Source organism: Piliocolobus tephrosceles, chromosome 13 (assembly GCF_002776525.5).
Source record: "Piliocolobus tephrosceles isolate RC106 chromosome 13, ASM277652v3, whole genome shotgun sequence".
In the NCBI taxonomy this organism is placed as follows: domain Eukaryota; kingdom Metazoa; phylum Chordata; class Mammalia; order Primates; family Cercopithecidae; genus Piliocolobus; species Piliocolobus tephrosceles.
In genome coordinates this window covers 107,010,168-107,025,870 of record NC_045446.1, presented here as the reverse complement: position 1 = coordinate 107,025,870, position 15,703 = coordinate 107,010,168, and the positions used below count along the sequence as shown (strand labels likewise).

The 15,703-nt window shown below is 47.8% G+C and overlaps 2 protein-coding genes across 11 annotated transcripts in view; one reads left to right on the top strand and one right to left on the bottom strand.

Moving 5' to 3' along the window:
- The window catches only part of CEP164 (centrosomal protein 164), an 86,631-nt gene extending 84,990 nt beyond the window's left edge, over nt 1–1,641 (bottom strand). For 9 of the 10 annotated variants that reach the window (XM_023208321.1, XM_023208318.1, XM_023208326.1 and 6 more), the window contains exon 1: nt 1,333–1,641. The gene's annotated coding sequence lies outside the window, so the exon portion shown is untranslated. The remainder of the gene's footprint in view (nt 1–1,332) is intronic. The other variant, XM_023208324.3, reaches the window with a different exon arrangement.
- Nucleotides 1,642–13,862: 12,221 nt separating this feature from the next.
- Nucleotides 13,863–15,703, top strand: part of BACE1 (beta-secretase 1) — a 30,930-nt gene continuing 29,089 nt past the window's right edge. The window contains exon 1 of the mRNA XM_023208312.1: nt 13,863–14,579. Within this exon, the coding sequence (XP_023064080.1) occupies nt 14,319–14,579 (261 nt within the window). The 5' untranslated portion in view covers nt 13,863–14,318. The remainder of the gene's footprint in view (nt 14,580–15,703) is intronic.

The following is a 15,703-nucleotide window of genomic DNA, read 5'->3' as shown; positions in this document are numbered from 1 at the left end:
CTCAAAAAAAAAAAAAAAAAAAAAAAAAACTTGCCCAAGGTTTCACAGCTAATAAATAGTAGAGCAGCATATGTATCCATGTCTGACTCCAAAGCCCGAATTCAACCATTCTGACATGACCAGAGGGCAAGGAACCGTGGGAGGAGTGGCAAGAGAGAGCTCTAGAATCATAGGCAAGAGCGTATTACAGAGGGCCTGGAAGAACTGAGGCTCTATCCCGTAAATGATGAGGGGCCATCACAGGATTTCACAAAGGCGACTGGCATGATCAGATCTGTAGGTCAGACAGACGATTCTAGCCAAGAATGGTGGTGCATGCCTGTAGTCCCATCTACTCAGGAGACTGAGGGGGATGGCTTGAGGGCAAGAGTTTGAGGCTGCAGTGTGCTAGGGTCACACCAGTGAATAGCAACTGCACTCCAGCCTAGGCAACATAGCAAGACCCTGTCTCTAAAATAAATAATTCTGACAGCTGCATAAGAACTAATTACAGGAGGACAAGAACTGAGGCAGAGAGACCACTTAGGAAGTTATCCTGAAAGCACAAGCAAGAAATTATGAACTAAGTCAGTGGCTGTGAGGATGGAAAGGAAGGGCCAGATTCTAGGGAAATTAAGAGGCAGAATACAGGACTTGAACTTCAGGAGAGAGGAGGGAAATCAGAGCACTAAAGCCAGAACACTGTGATTATCCGTTCATTTCTATGCCTCGTCCAATAGGCAGCCCCACCTACCACACTGCCTGGAAGACAGGACATATCCGACAAATGTTTGCTGTATGTATTAGATGAATAAATTCTAGGGACAGACTTGGCTGAGTGAATGGTGAAGCCCTTCACCGAGATAAGAAATACAAGAGGAGAACAGATCGGAGGGACCGGGGAAGGCTGACGATGACAGTAAGCAGGTCTGAGCTCAGGAAAGAGATCTGGCTGGAGTAGTCCGGGGAGTCAACGCTGAAAAGCTGATAATGCAAGACATGGAGTGCACTAAGCAGAAGGGAGGGCTTTCTACTGCAAAGGACTGAGTTAGGAGGACGGACAGGGAGTCGCGGAAGCCAAGTGAGGAGAGAGGTGCCAGAGGTAGAGGGAGATTTTTTAAATCAGTGCAAGAAAAGGAAAAAACAAAAAAGCTTTCCAACTTTCCCAGCTGGTTAAAAGATGGCATAAGGTTGGGCTAGCCCCGGATTTGGACCCGGGGGGGCGCCTGCCACAGAAGTATCCCAGCAAGCTTCGGAAGGCCTAGCCTCACTCGCCGACGATGAACAGAGCAAGCAAACCAGCGTCCCGTGCCCAGTGCCCCTCTCCCGCATCCCGAGCCGCTGCTCACTCACCCGCCAGACCCCCAGCCCGGGCCCGGTGGCCCGCTCAGGAGCCGGCGAGATTTCAAACGGAGGAACTGTCGCCTGGCAGTCCGTTTTTCTCTTCTTCCCTCAGTCCCCGCCCACACTCGAGCGCATCAAGCTGGTTGGCTCGAGAGCGTGCCTCTGCACCCTCGCCACGCTCCCTTCCCCGCCGCCCAACCCCTCCCTCGTTGAGGTCCTCAACTATCCCCCACCCCGGAAGGCTCTGGGCGAGGCTCTGGGCGAGGTGCAGCTCCCCCAACGCCAACCGACACCCACCCGCTCCCCCTGCTTCCAGGGACGCCGGGATGTTGCCCTGCAGCGCGCAACAAACACTTCCGGAAGAGGTACCGCCTAGCAACCGAGAGTCCCGCCTCCAGGCGGAGCCAATAGGTCGCCGGCTGAGAGCTCTGACAATGGATTGGCTCGAAGTCCCTTGGGGCACGCAGGAGCTCTGTTCGTTTTCCGTTGCACGATGGGAGTGTAGTTTAAGCTAGATAATGGGAATCCGCAAAAGGTTAAAAGAGAACCTCATTGGTTGGGCGCGGTGGCTCACGCCTGTAATCCCAGCAATTTGGGAGGCCGAGGCGGGTGGATCACCTGAGGTCAGGAGTTCGAGACCAGCTTGACCATCATGGTGAAACCCCGTCTCTACTTAAAAAAAAAAAAAGAGGAGTTCGAGTTTAGACGTGAGGATTTCTGCCAGGGCAGAGAAGGACTATACAGAGTATAGTAACGTGAATTATCTAAGGCAATTTATTGATCATTTGTTAGGAGTATGATTAACATCAGGTGAATAATACAGTGGCCATCAATAATCAACCCATTGTTCCTTTAATCAACAAAACAAATGTGAATGTAAGGTAATGGAGACGCCTCCACTCCCCATCTCTCCCGGCAAAAAAAAGAAAAAAAAAAAAAAAAATGGCTCTCCTATGCTCCTATTAAACCAATGAGCACCTGACCAGGAGTTAAACCTATTTTCTACTATCCACCTTTTCACCAAAGCCCAGGGTTCAGTTTTTATGTCTGCAAGATGGGTATAGTAATGTCTGTCATAACTATTTCGAAGAGTCTGTTGAAGAAGAAAAAAAGTGACACAATGTATAGCTCCTCCACACACCCTGTCTGGCAGAAAGGTTGCCACTAACATAATTCCAAAGAGTTTTAGTTTTGCTTGCACAGAGGGCAAATCTTCCTTTCTCTCATATGTCTCCAACCTCCTAGAGAAGTTAAGAGGGGCAAAGACAGTTCTGCCCATTACATCAATAGGAAAACTGAAAAATAGACAAATAGAGACGCTGCTAGTTGAAGAGGAAAATGATGAGGCCAAGCTCATAGGCTTGATAGGTTCTAGAGGTGTAGCTGACTCAAGATAGTCCCAGTGCCACTCAGGGGCTGATTCCAGGATGAGAAACTCAGATTGTTGGAATATACAGAGCATATTCCTTGTGAAAATTATCAAAATCAAAATAAAGTGATTTGTGTTAAAACCCTGACAAATGGAGCCAGGGAAGACCATGAAGAGAGGGTTCTCATGCATGAATACCTGATAACAAAAACTATCGACCAGGCCTGGTGGCTCATATCTGTAATCCTAGCACTTTGCCAGGCACAGTGGCTCACGCCTGTAATCCCAGCATATTGGGAGGCCAAGGCGGGTGGATCACCTAAGGTCAGGAACTCGAGACCAGCCTGGCCAATATGATGAAACCCCGTCTCTACTAAAAATACAAAAATTAGCTGGGCATGGTGGCGCGCGCCTGTAGTCCCAGGTGCTCAGGAGGCTGAGGCAGGAGAATCGCTTAAATCCAGGAGGTGAAAGTTGCAATGAGCCCATATCAAGCCACTGCACTCCAGTCCAGCCTGGGCAACAGAGCAAGACTCCATCTAAAAAAAAAAAAAACCTACTTGAGCCAGGCACAGTGGCTCACGCCTGTAATCCCAGAACTTTGGGAGGCCAAGGCAGGTGGATCACCTGAGGTCAGGAGTTCAAGACCAACCTGACCAACATGGAAAAGCCCTGCTTCTACTAAAAAATACAAAATTAGCCAGGAGTGGTGGTACATGCCTGTAATCTCAGTTACTCAGGTGGCTGAGAGAGGAGAATTGCTTGAACCCAGGAGGCGGAGTTTGTGGTAAGCCAAGGTCATAACGTTGCACTCCAGGCTGGGCAACAAGAGCGACACTCCATCTCAAAAACAAAAAAATTCCTACTTGCCCAGCCTCTATGGCATGTATATACCTATTGCAATGCTACTTCTAAATAAATATAATTTTCTTTTGGAGTTTCCCTCTCTGTTATTTAGATTGACGTCGTCATGTTTAAATTTAAATCTTTCTGCAGCAGTTATGCCTATACTTCCTTTATTATTACTGTAAATGACAAATCATTGACCCCCTTTCTCTCCATCTTCTTTAAAAGTCTTGGCCAGTCACAGTGGCTCACACCTGTAATCCCAGCATTTTGGGAGGCCGAGGTGGGTAGATCGCCTGAGGTCAGGAGTTTGAGACCAGCCTGGCCAACATGGTGAAACCCCATCTCAACTAAAAACACAAAAGTTAGCTGGTTGTGGTAGGCACCTATAATCCCAGTTACTCAGGACGCTGAGGCAGGAGAATCGCTTGAACCCAGGAGGTGGAAGTTGCAGTGAGCGGAGATCTCACCATTGCACTCCACCCTAGGTGACAAGAGCGAAGCTCTGTCTCAAAAAAAGAAAAAAATAGGCCAGGCCACAGTGGCTCACACCTGTAATCCCAGCACTTCGGGAAGGTGAGGCAGGTGGATCACCTGAGGTGAGAAGCTCGAGACCAGCCTGGCCAACATGGTGAAACCCTATCTCTACTAAAAACACAAAAATTCACTGAGCATGGTGGAACACACCGTAGTCCCAGCTACTTGGGAGGCTGAGGCAGGAGAATCGCTTGAACCCGAGATGCAGGGGTTGCAGTGAGCCAAGATCACGCCACTGCACTCCAGCCTGGGCAACAGAGGGAGACTGTCTCATAAATAAATAAATAAATAAATAAATATATGTCTCATTGAGGGGCCAAAGGGACCAGACTGGGAAGGAACTCTAAGGCTCACCAGCTCATCTACCACAAACCTGTACAAAACAGAGATCCAAAAAACCATTTGTAGACTTGGTCCCTATATCTAAGAATTTGCAATGTTTGCAATCAGTCTCGTTTTTTGTTGTTTGTTCATTTGTTTTTTGAGGCACAGTCTTACTCTTCACCACCATGCCAGGCTAATTTTTGTATTTTTAGTAGAGACGGGGTTTCACCATGTCGGTCAGGCTGGTCTTGAACTCCTGACCTCAGGCAATCCACCCGCCTCGGCCTTCCAAAGTGCTGGGATTACAGGCATGAGCCACCACGCCCCGCCCTGTAGATTTTAATTGCCATCCAAATGCTTAACTTTTGTGCCTTAGCATGGGTTCCTTGCTGTCTCATGGGAAGAGCTAATAAAATAAGAGATGCCATGGAATTAACAGGATTACCTTCACACAGATCAACAATTTGCATTTTATCAGGTTTCTCCATAGGTTTGTACTCAGAAATGCAAGCCAATTTATAAAATGTCCCCAAGGCAAACATAATTTTAAAAGTAAGACTTTGGGGGGAAAATAACAAAAATGACACACTTTTTTTTTTTTTTTTTTGAGAGGGAGTTTGTTGCCCAGGCTGGAGTACAGTGGTGCAATCTCAGCTCACTGCAATCTCTGCCTCCTGGGTTCAAGCAATTCGCCTGCCTCAGCCTCCAAGTAGCTGGGACTACAAGCATGCGCCACCATACCTGGCTAAGTTTTGCAGTTTCAGTAGAAACAGGGTTTCATCATGTTGACCAGGCTAGTCTGGAACTCCTGACCTCAGGTGATCTGCCTGCCCAGGCCTCCCAAAGTGCTGGGATTACAAACATGAGCCACTGTGCCGAGCCTGACACACTAAATGATATACCAGTAATATACCCAAAGAGTGAGGAAGAGAGATAGGACTTCGCTCATAGGTTATCTTCTACAGTAAGGATGAACATTAAGAAGTCATATTTCAAAGATGGGAAAGAATTGATGACAAATTTTTTCCCTACTCCTAGGTCAGAAACCACTATTAGAACTTTTTCTTACAACTCAACAGCCAAAAAAAGAGAAAAAAAAAAAAAAAACAACAAATAACCGGATTTTAAAACAGGCAAACTGCCTTAAAAGACATTTCTCAAAAGAAGATATACAAATGGCCAACAGGTACATGAAAAAAATGTTCAACATTACTAACCCTGAGGGAAATGCAAACCAAAACCATAATGAGATACCACTTCATTCCAGTTAAAATGGCTACAATAAAACAGACAAAGGAAAACAAGGGCTGGTAAGGATATGGAGAAGAGAGAATACTTAAAATGTTGGTGGGACTGTAAATTAGTACCGTCACCATGGAAACTGTATGGTGGTTCCTCAAAAAATTAAAAATAGAACTATCACACAATCCAGCAATCCCACTACTCAGTATATATCCAAAGGAAATGAAATTAGTGTGTTAAAAATATTTCAGCACCCCCATGTTAATTGCAGCATTATTTACACTACCCAAGATAGGCAATGAATCCAGCTGTCCAACAACAGATGAATGGATAAAGAAAATGTGGTATATATACACAATGATATACCACTCAACCATAACAAAAAATCATGAAATCCTACCATTTGCAACAACACAAATGAACCTGGAGGACATGGTGTTAAGTGAAATAAGCTAGGCACAGAAAGACAAATACCACATGATCTCAGTCATGTGGAATTAAAAAAAAAAAAATGATCTCATAGAGAGTAAACAGTGGTTACCAGACTGAGGAAAAGAGAGGAGAGGATGGGGAAAGGTTGGTCAATGAGTATAAAGTTACTATTATTAGGAATAGGCCGGGTGCGGTGGCTCATGCCTGTAATCCCAGCACTTTGGGAGGTGGAGGCGAGTGGATCACTTGAGGTCAGGAGTTCAAGACCAGCCTGGTCAACATGGAGAAACCCCCATCTCTACTAAAAATACAAAATTAGGCCAGTGAGGTGGCTCACACCTGTAATCCCAGCACTTTGGGAGGCTGAGGTGGACAGATTGCCTGAGCTCAGGAGTTCGAGACCAGCCTGGGCAACACAGTAAAACATCAAAAATATTACAAAATATTGGAATAAAATACAAATAATTAGCTGGGCATGGTGGTGTGTGCCTGTAGTCCCAGCTACTTGGGAGGCTGAAGCAGGAGAATTGCTTGAACCTGGGAGGTGCAGGTTGCAGTGAGCTGAGATCACGCCACTGCACTCCAGCCTGGGTGACAGAAGAAGACTCCATCACCCCCCCCAAAAAAATATATATGTACACACGCATACACACACAGAAAATATGCCAGGTGTGATGGCACATGCCTATAATCTTAGCTACTTGGGAGGCTGAGGAATGAGAGTCACCTGAACCTGGGAGGCAGAGGTTGCAGTGAGCCAAGATCGTGCCACTGCACTCCAGCTTGGGCAACAAGAGTAAAACTCTGTCTCAAAAAAAAAGAAAAAGAAAAAGGAAAAGGAGGAATAAATTCCAGTATCCTATTGCACAGTAGGGTGACAATGGTTAACAGTAACACTGATATGATATATTTCAAAATAGCTAGAAGAGAGGCTTTTGAATGTCCTTACCACAAAGAAATTATAAATGCATAAAGTGGGCCGGGTGCAGTGGCTCATGCCTATAATCCCAGCATTTGGGAGGTCGAGGCGGGAGGATCACGAGGTCAGGAGATGGAGACCGTCCTGGCTAACATGGTGAAATGCTGTCTCTATTAAAAATACAAAAAATTAGCTGGGCGTGGTGTTACACACCTGTAGTCCTAGCTACTTGGGAGGCTGAGGCCGGAGAATCCCTTGAACCTGGGAGGTGGAGGTTGCAGTGAGCCAAGATCATGCCACTGCACTCCAACCTGGGCAACAGAGTGACACTCCACCTCAAAATAAATAAATAAATAAATAAAGTGGTGGTCATGCTAAATATCCTGATTTGATCATTATGCAACATATACATGTATCAAAACATCTGATGTACTCCATAAACATGTACAATTACAAGATCAATCAAAAAACAGTAACAGCCGAGAGCGGTGACTCACATCTGTAATCCCAACACTTTGAAAGGCGGTGGCAGGAAGATCCTTTGCGGCCTGGAGTTCAAGACCAGCCTGGGCAATACAATGAGACCCAACCTCTTAAAAAAAAAAAAAAATTTAACCAGGCTTGGTGGCATGTACCTGTAGTCTCATCTACAGAGGCTGATGTGGAAGGGTCACTTGAGCACAGGCGGTCAAGGCTGTAGTGAGCCATGATCACGCCACTGCACTCCAGCCTGAGTGACAGAGCAAGACCCCATCTCTAAATATAAAAAAATAAACAAGCATTTTAATTCTGGGAAAAAAATAACTTTTTATTCTCTTTTTTATACCGTTTATTTGAACTATACAGAAAACTACTCACATGATAAAAAAGGAAAACACTTGATAATCCTACCAATTATTTAAGGATATAAAGACATAAAATGTTCCCTCTACACTTTCAATCTACTTTATTTGAAATCATAAACTGCCCTCTCATCTCCTTTCTCTTTTTTTTTTTTTTGAGACGGAGTCTGGCTCTGTCGCCCAGGCTGGAGTGCAGTGGCCGGATCTCAGCTCACTGCAAGCTCCGCCTTCCGGGTTTACGCCATTCTCCTGCCTCAGCCTCCGGAGTAGCTGGGACTACAGGCGCCCGCCACCTCGCCCGGCTAGTTTTTGGTATTTTTTAGTAGAGACGGGGTTTCACCGTGTTAGCCAGGATGGTCTCGATCTCCTGACCTCGTGATCCGCCCGTCTCGGCCTCCCAAAGTGCTGGGATTACAGGCTTGAGACACCGCGCCCGGCTCATCTCCTTTCTCTACTTTATTTCTCCCTACCACATATCACCATCCAAGATACTATAATTTTATTTCTTTACTGTCTGTCTTCCTGCATTAGAGTGTAAGCTCCACGAGGACAGGGATTTTACATATCATTGTATCCTCGGTGCCTAAAATAGTGCTTAGCATGTAGTAGGCACTCAACGTACATTTACTGAATGAATGAATGAGCAAACTAAGGAAGAAATTAAACCCTACACTTCAAAGGAAACCACTGTTGACATTGTGGGTGCTATCTTCCAGATTTTTTTATGCTTATGCAGATGTAAATGTATATACATACATACTTATACATATATGCACAACCCCATTCTTTTAAATTTTTACAGAAATGAGATCATAATGTTATTGTTCTAACATGCGCTTTTTTTTTTTTTTTTTGATAACGTAGTCTCAGTCTGTCACCCAGGCTGGGGTGCAGTGCTGCAATCTTGGCTCAGAGGAACCCCACCTCCTGGGTTCAAACAATTCTCTGCCTTAGCCTCCCGAGTAACTGGGATTCCAGGCATCCGCCACCACACCCAGCTAATTTTTGTATTTTTAGTAGAGACAGGGTTTCACCATCTTGACCAGGCTGGCCTTGAACTCCTGATTCACCTGCCTTGGCCTCCCAAAGTGCTGGGATTACAGGTGTGAGGCACCACGTCAGGCCCCTGACATGTGCTTTCTTTAGTTGTCATAAACAGGCCAGGTGCGGTGGCTCACACCTGTAATCCCACCACTTTGGGAGGCTGAGGCGGGTGGATCACAGGGTCAGGAGTTCAAGACCAGTCTGGCCAACATGGTGAAACCCCGTCTCTACTAAAAATACAAAAATTAGCCAGGCTGGCCAACATGGCAAAACCCCGTCCCTAATAAAAATACAAAAATTAGCCGGATATGGTAGCACACGCCTGTAATCCCAGCTACTTGGGAGGCTGAGGCAGAGAATTGAACCTGGGAGGCGGAGTTTGCAGTGGGCAGAGATCGTGCCACTGCACTTCAGCCTGGAAGGCCAGTTCATAAGAAGTTATTCCGGCCAGGCGCGGTGGCTCACGCCTGTAATCCCAGCACTTTGGGAGGCTGAGGTGGGCGGATCACGAGGTCAGGAGATGGAGACCATCCTGGCTAACACTGTGAAACCCTGTCTCTACTTAAAAAAAAAGAAAAATACAAAAAAAAAATCAGCCGGGCGTGGTGGCAGGCACCTGTAGTCCCAGCTACTCGGGAGGCGGAGGCAGGAGAATGGCGTGAACCTGGGAGGTAGAGCTTGCAGTGAGCCAAGATTGCGCCACTGCACTCCAGCCTGGGCGACAGAGCAAGACTCCGTCTAAAAAAAAAAAAAAAAGAAGTTATCCCATTGTTTTTAATGGTTACTTAGGATTTCATTGAACAAATGTCTTGTTCCCTATTTAAATTTTCTTTTCTTTTTTTTTTTTTTGAGACCTATTCTCACTCTGTCACCCAGACTGGAGGGCAGTGGTGCAATCTTGGCTCGCTGCAACCTCTCTCTCCCAGGATCAAGCTATTCTCCTGCCTCAACCTCCCCAAGTAGCTGGGATTATAGGCACGTGCCATCACACCCAGCTAATTTTTTTTTTTTTTTTTTTTTTTTTGAGACAGTCTTGTTCTGTCGCCCAGGCTGGAGTGCAGTGGTGCAATCTCGGCTCACTGCAACCTCTGCCTCCTGTGTTCAAGCGATTCTCCTGCCTCAGCCTCCCAAGTAGCTGGGCACCCACCCCCGTGCCTGGCTAATTGTTTTCTTTTTTTTTTTTTTTGAGGTGGAGTCTCGCTCTGTCACCCGGACTGGAGTGCAGTGGCCAGATCTCAGCTCACTGCAAGCTCCGCCTCCCGGGTTTATGCCATTCTCCTGCCTCAGCCTCCGGAGTAGCTGGGACTACAGGCGCCCGCCACCTCGCCCGGCTAGTTTTTGTATTTTTAGTAGAGACGGGGTTTCACCGTGTTAGCCAGGATGGTCTTGATCTCCTGACCTCGTGATCCGCCCGTCTCGGCCTCCCAAAGTGCTGGGATTACAGGCTTGAGCCACCGCGCCCGGCTTAATTGTTTTGTATTTTTAGTAGAGACAGGATTTCACCATGTTGGCCAGGCTGGTCTCAAACTCCTGACCTCAGGTGATCCACCCACCTTAGCCTTCCAAGGTGCTGGGATTACAGGCATGAACCAGCATGCCCAGCCATTTTTTTGTATTTTTATTAGAGACAGGGTTTCACCATGTTGGCCAGGCTGGTCTCGGCCTCTTGACCTCAAGTGATCCACCCACCTCAGCCTCCCAAAGTGCTAGGATTACAGGCATGAGCCACCACACCCGGCCTGATGATTATTTTTGGTTTTGCTTAAAGAGATGGGGCCTTGCTCTGTCTCCAGGCTGGTCTTGAACTCCAGGGCACAAGCGATCCTCCCACCTCATACTCCCAAGCGGATTGGATTACAGGCATGAACCACCATACCCAGCTTCGTTTGTTTTGAATCCAAGGTTTTGCTATAGTACACACTGCTGAAATATTGTTGTCTTTGTTGGAAAGGGTCCTATAAATGACATTGCCCAAATAATTTGCATTTTTAACATATTAATAGGCATTGCAAATTACTCTCCAAAAATGGAATAATTTACAGTCCAAACAATACCTTCATCAATACCAAATGTTACCAATCTGAGAGGAGAACAAAAGGAAGAAAGAAAAAGGAGCAAAGAGTCTACTGTTTTACATTGCGTTCTTTCAACTATTAACGAAGTTAAACTTTTTTCATGTTTTTTTTTCATGTTTACCATCCATTTGAATTTCTTCTATGAATTACCTGTTCACATTCTTTGTTCATTTTTCTTTTTCTTTTCTTTTTTGTTTTTTGTTGTTTTTCCTCACTCTTTTCCCTTACCCTTTGTTCATTTTTCTATCAGGTTGTTTTGGATTTATATTGATTTGTAGAAGCTCTTTGCACATTATAAACATTAGCCCTTTGTCTCTATTGTGTGGTAAATGTTGTTTCTTTATCTGTGACTAATCTTTTAACTTTGTAAATGTCACTTTTCTCAGTAGTTACAACAATAATAATATTAATAGCTGACCTTTATTGAGCACTTACAATATGCTGGACACCATTCTAAATGTTTTACATGGATTGTCTCATCGAATTCTTACCTTTTGAGGTTTGAACTATTAATATCATTATCTCCATTTTACAAATGATAAAATCAAGTCTCAAAAAGGGGCCAGGCAAGGTGGCTCACGCCTGTAATCTCATCACTTTGGGAGGCTGAGGTGGGCAGATAACTTGAGGTCAGGAGTTCAAGACCAGCCTGGCTAACATGGTGAATTCCCGTCTCTACTAAAAATACAAAACTTAGCCGGGCGTGCTGGCACGAGCCCATAGTCCCAGCTACTTGGGAGGCTGAGGCAGGAGAATCGCTTGAGGAGGCAGAGGTTTCAGTGAACCAAGATCATGCCACCGCACTCCAGCCTGGGTGACAGAATGAGACTCTGTCTCAAAAAAAATTAGCCAGGCATGGTGGTGGGTACTTGTAATCCCAGCTACTCAGGAGGCTGAGGCACAAGAATCGCTTGAACCCCGGAGGAGGAGGTTGCAGTGAGCTGAGATCAAGCCACTGCGCTCCAGCCTGGGTGACAAAGCGAGACTGTTTCAAAAAAAAGACTCAAAAAGGTTAAATAACCAGGGTGGGCTCTCCCAGTTATTAATTGAACCAGAATTAGAACACTGGTACTATTGGAACACTTCTGATTCTACAGAAGTTTTAAATATTTAAGTCATCAAACCCATCCAGTTTTCAGGTTTCTTTACCTTCTGGGGTTTGTTAGGGAGGTTTTCTTCAATATAAGATGATGAAAATATTCTATTTTTCCTGCAGTTTTATTTTAACGTTAAATTCTTTAATCTCTCTGGAGTTTATTTTCAGATGAATGAAATTGGGATTTGGTTTTTCCTCCTTCCAAATGGGCTGCCGGACATCCCAACAACAGTTTTTGAATAATGCATCCATTTTCCTCTAATATGAATGCCATCTCTATCATATCTACAATTCCCATACATACATTTCTCTATTTTGATTTTGATTTTTTAAATTTGTGTCTAATCACCTTATTGGTTAGGATTTTCTATCTATATCATATAATCTGCAACTAATGATTCCTTTGCTATCCAATATATATAACACTTTTTCCATTTTCTTGTCTTTTGAGTCAATCAGACTGTTCTGAACTGTGTAGGATAAGAGTAGAGATAATGATCTTTCCTTTCCAAAGCCTGCCTTTAATGGCAGTAACTTAGCCTTTTATTACTACTATTTTTTGTTTGTTTGTTTGTTTGTTATCTCGTTTATAAAGCTTCCTGGCTGGGTGCAGTGGTCCATGCCTATAATCCCAGCACTTTGGGAGGCCGAGGTGGGTGGATCGCTTGAGGTCACAAGTTCGAGACCAGCCTGGCCAACATGGTGAAATCACATCTCTACTAAAAATACAAAAATTAGCTGGGTGTGGTAGCACACACCTGTAATCCCAGCTACTCAGAGGCTGAGGCATGAGAATTGCTTGAATCCGGGAGGCGGAGGTTGCAGAGTTGAGACCATGCCACTGCACTCCAGCCTGGGTGACAGAGCAAGACTCCCTTTCAAAAGAAAAAAGAAGATTCTCTTTCATTAAAAAAAAAAAAAAAAAAATTAAATCAGAGTAACTGCTGAATTTTATCAACGGCTTTCCACATTTGATAAACAATATATTGTTAAAACCATACCGGCTTTTCTTCTTTAAGCCATTAGAACTCTAACGCTTTTGATTCAAGGCTTTAAGCTCTTACCAGTTAATATAGAGATACTTTTTGGAGTGTTAACACTTTAAAGCTATCAACAGCCATTTCTCCTCAGTCTGGCTGATGGTGCAGAAAATCAGAGGGGTCATAAGGATTCAAGGCAAGTAGAGCCTCAAAGGCACAAACAGGTTCAGATGGGAGAAGACCCGCTGGCTCTTACCTGCCCGCAGATCGCAGGGGCAGGTGAAAATAGACAACTGCACTTTCCCCTTTTGGACCCTGCTCCGGCAGTTTGCAGCCTGGAAAAAATCTTCCATCCCCTTTCATCCTGCTCCCTCAATCTCTGCTTATGAAAATCCTACCCATTTTAAACACTCAAATTAAATACCACCTTCTCCCACTGGGTCTTCCAGATCCTCTAGATGTCCCTCCAAATCCCTACTCCTTAATGCCACATCGTATAGTATGAAAACCTCACCGCGGCAGGAATCACTTAACGGTCCCGTGTAGAATCACCGTTTATTTCTCTCTGTATCCCCAGCGCCTGGCAGTGTGCCTGGCGTAGAGTGGGTGCTCCCTCCATGCCGAACGAAAGACTGACAGACGGGAGGTGTGCCCCCTCCATCCGTCTGGCCCTTCCCGCCAGGGCCCTGCAGGGCGGACTCCACCTCGGCAGAGGGCATCCCAGACCCCTCTCCAGCCCCGGAAGCCGGATTGCCAGCCATGGGAAGACTACACTTCCCAGCGATCCCAGGGAAAAGCGAAAACCCTTTGGCTTTGACAGCAGCCGCCACAAGTCTTTCCGCCTCCCCAGCCCGCCCGGGAGCTGCGAGCCGCGAGCTGGATTATGGTGGCCTGAGCAGCCAACGCAGCCGCAGGAGCCCGGAGCCCTTGCCCCTGCCCGCGCCGCCGCCCACCGGGGGGACCGGGGAAGCCGCCGCCGGCCCGCCATGCCCGCCCCTCCCAGCCCCGCCGGGAGCCCGCGCCCGCTGCCGTGGCTGGCCGCCGCCGTGCCGATGTAGCGGGCTCCGGATCCCAGCCTCTCCCCTGCTCCCGTGCTCTGCGGATCTCCCCTGACCGCTCTCCACGGCCCGGACCCGGGGGCTGGCCCAGGGCCCTGCAGGCTCTGGCGTCCTGATGCCCCCAAGCTCCCTCTCCTGAGAAGCCATCAGCACCACCCAGACTTGGGGGCAGGCGCCAGGGACGGACGTGGGCCAGTGCGAGCCCAGAGGGCCCGAAGGCCGGGGCCCACCATGGCCCAAGCCCTGCCCTGGCTCCTGCTGTGGATGGGCGCGGGAGTGCTGCCTGCCCACGGCACCCAGCACGGCATCCGGCTGCCCCTGCGCAGCGGCCTGGGGGGAGCCCCCGTGGGGCTGCGGCTGCCCCGGGAGACCGACGAAGAGCTCGAGGAGCCCGGCCGGAGGGGCAGCTTTGTGGAGATGGTGGACAACCTGAGGGGCAAGTCGGGGCAGGGCTACTACGTGGAGATGACCGTGGGCAGCCCCCCGCAGACGGTAAGGTGGTCAGGCCAGCCCTTAGCCCTCCGCCTGCATGAGCAGAGGGGAGACAGGCCGGGGATGCCTCGGGCTGGCCCCTGCTCAAATGGGCTGGTGGGGACAGCAGGAGGGACCCCTCCCCAGCCATTCCCCGGGGTCACATGGTTGTTGGCAGAAGTGTTCCCAAGCTCCCCTTTCCCTTCTCCTCTCCCCTGACTGCCTAGTTCCCCTTGCTCCTCATCTGACACATACGCCCTCGGGAAGGATTTGGGGCAAGAGAGACACATCAGCTGGGGACCCTGACCTGGAGGAAGGGTCCGCCACAGGGGCACTATAACAGGTGTCAGCCCCTTCTGACAGTGGCCCAGTCCGAGCCTCCCAAATCCCACCACTCTGGAAGTTGGCCACCCAACCTTGTCCCCTCCTCTGATTCCCACCATTGTTCCCAGCACCTCCAGGACCAAGGAATCCTAGCAGCAGTTGAATCAGCCCCTTGCTCCCACCATCTGGGCTGCCACTGGGACGGCAAAGTGAGGTTGCCAAGGCCCCCCTGATTGCACTCAGCCTGGAAGCCCTGGACAGGCTCCTGCCGTCCCCTCCTCCTCCCCTTTTCCCTCTGGCAGGCTACACTCCAGTCCCTCCCCCACACCACATCCCCCCCAGGCCAGAGGGGAACTGAACTGAGCCTGGGGAAAGGACAAATGGTAGGAAAGGAGCCAGAGTTCCCTTTTAAGAGTGAGACTCCTTTCATGGGCAGGGAGAGGAGAGTTGTAGAGAAAACACCATGTTCCCTCCCCATCCTTCCTGACAATCTCCAAGGTACCTTCAAGGTGGCTGGTGGAGGTGGCACCCTCTGCACCTCTGTGGGTGAGCAGCCCTCCATGTGGGGTGCTGTGGCTGACCTCTGTGTGCATCTGCCGCCTCTGTGGGCGAGTCCGGGCCTGGGCAGCCCTGTGGTTCTCTGTATGCTGGTGCGTGTCACCTTGAATCTGATCCTGCACATCTCTGTGAGCCACCTCCGGATCTGTGTCCTTGGGAGGGTCTGTGAAGGTGGGAGTGTGTTTGGGGTGGGTAGAGGGGACAGCTACACTTTCCTGAACTTCTCAGACAGCTAGAACTGGGAGAAACACAAACCCCCACCT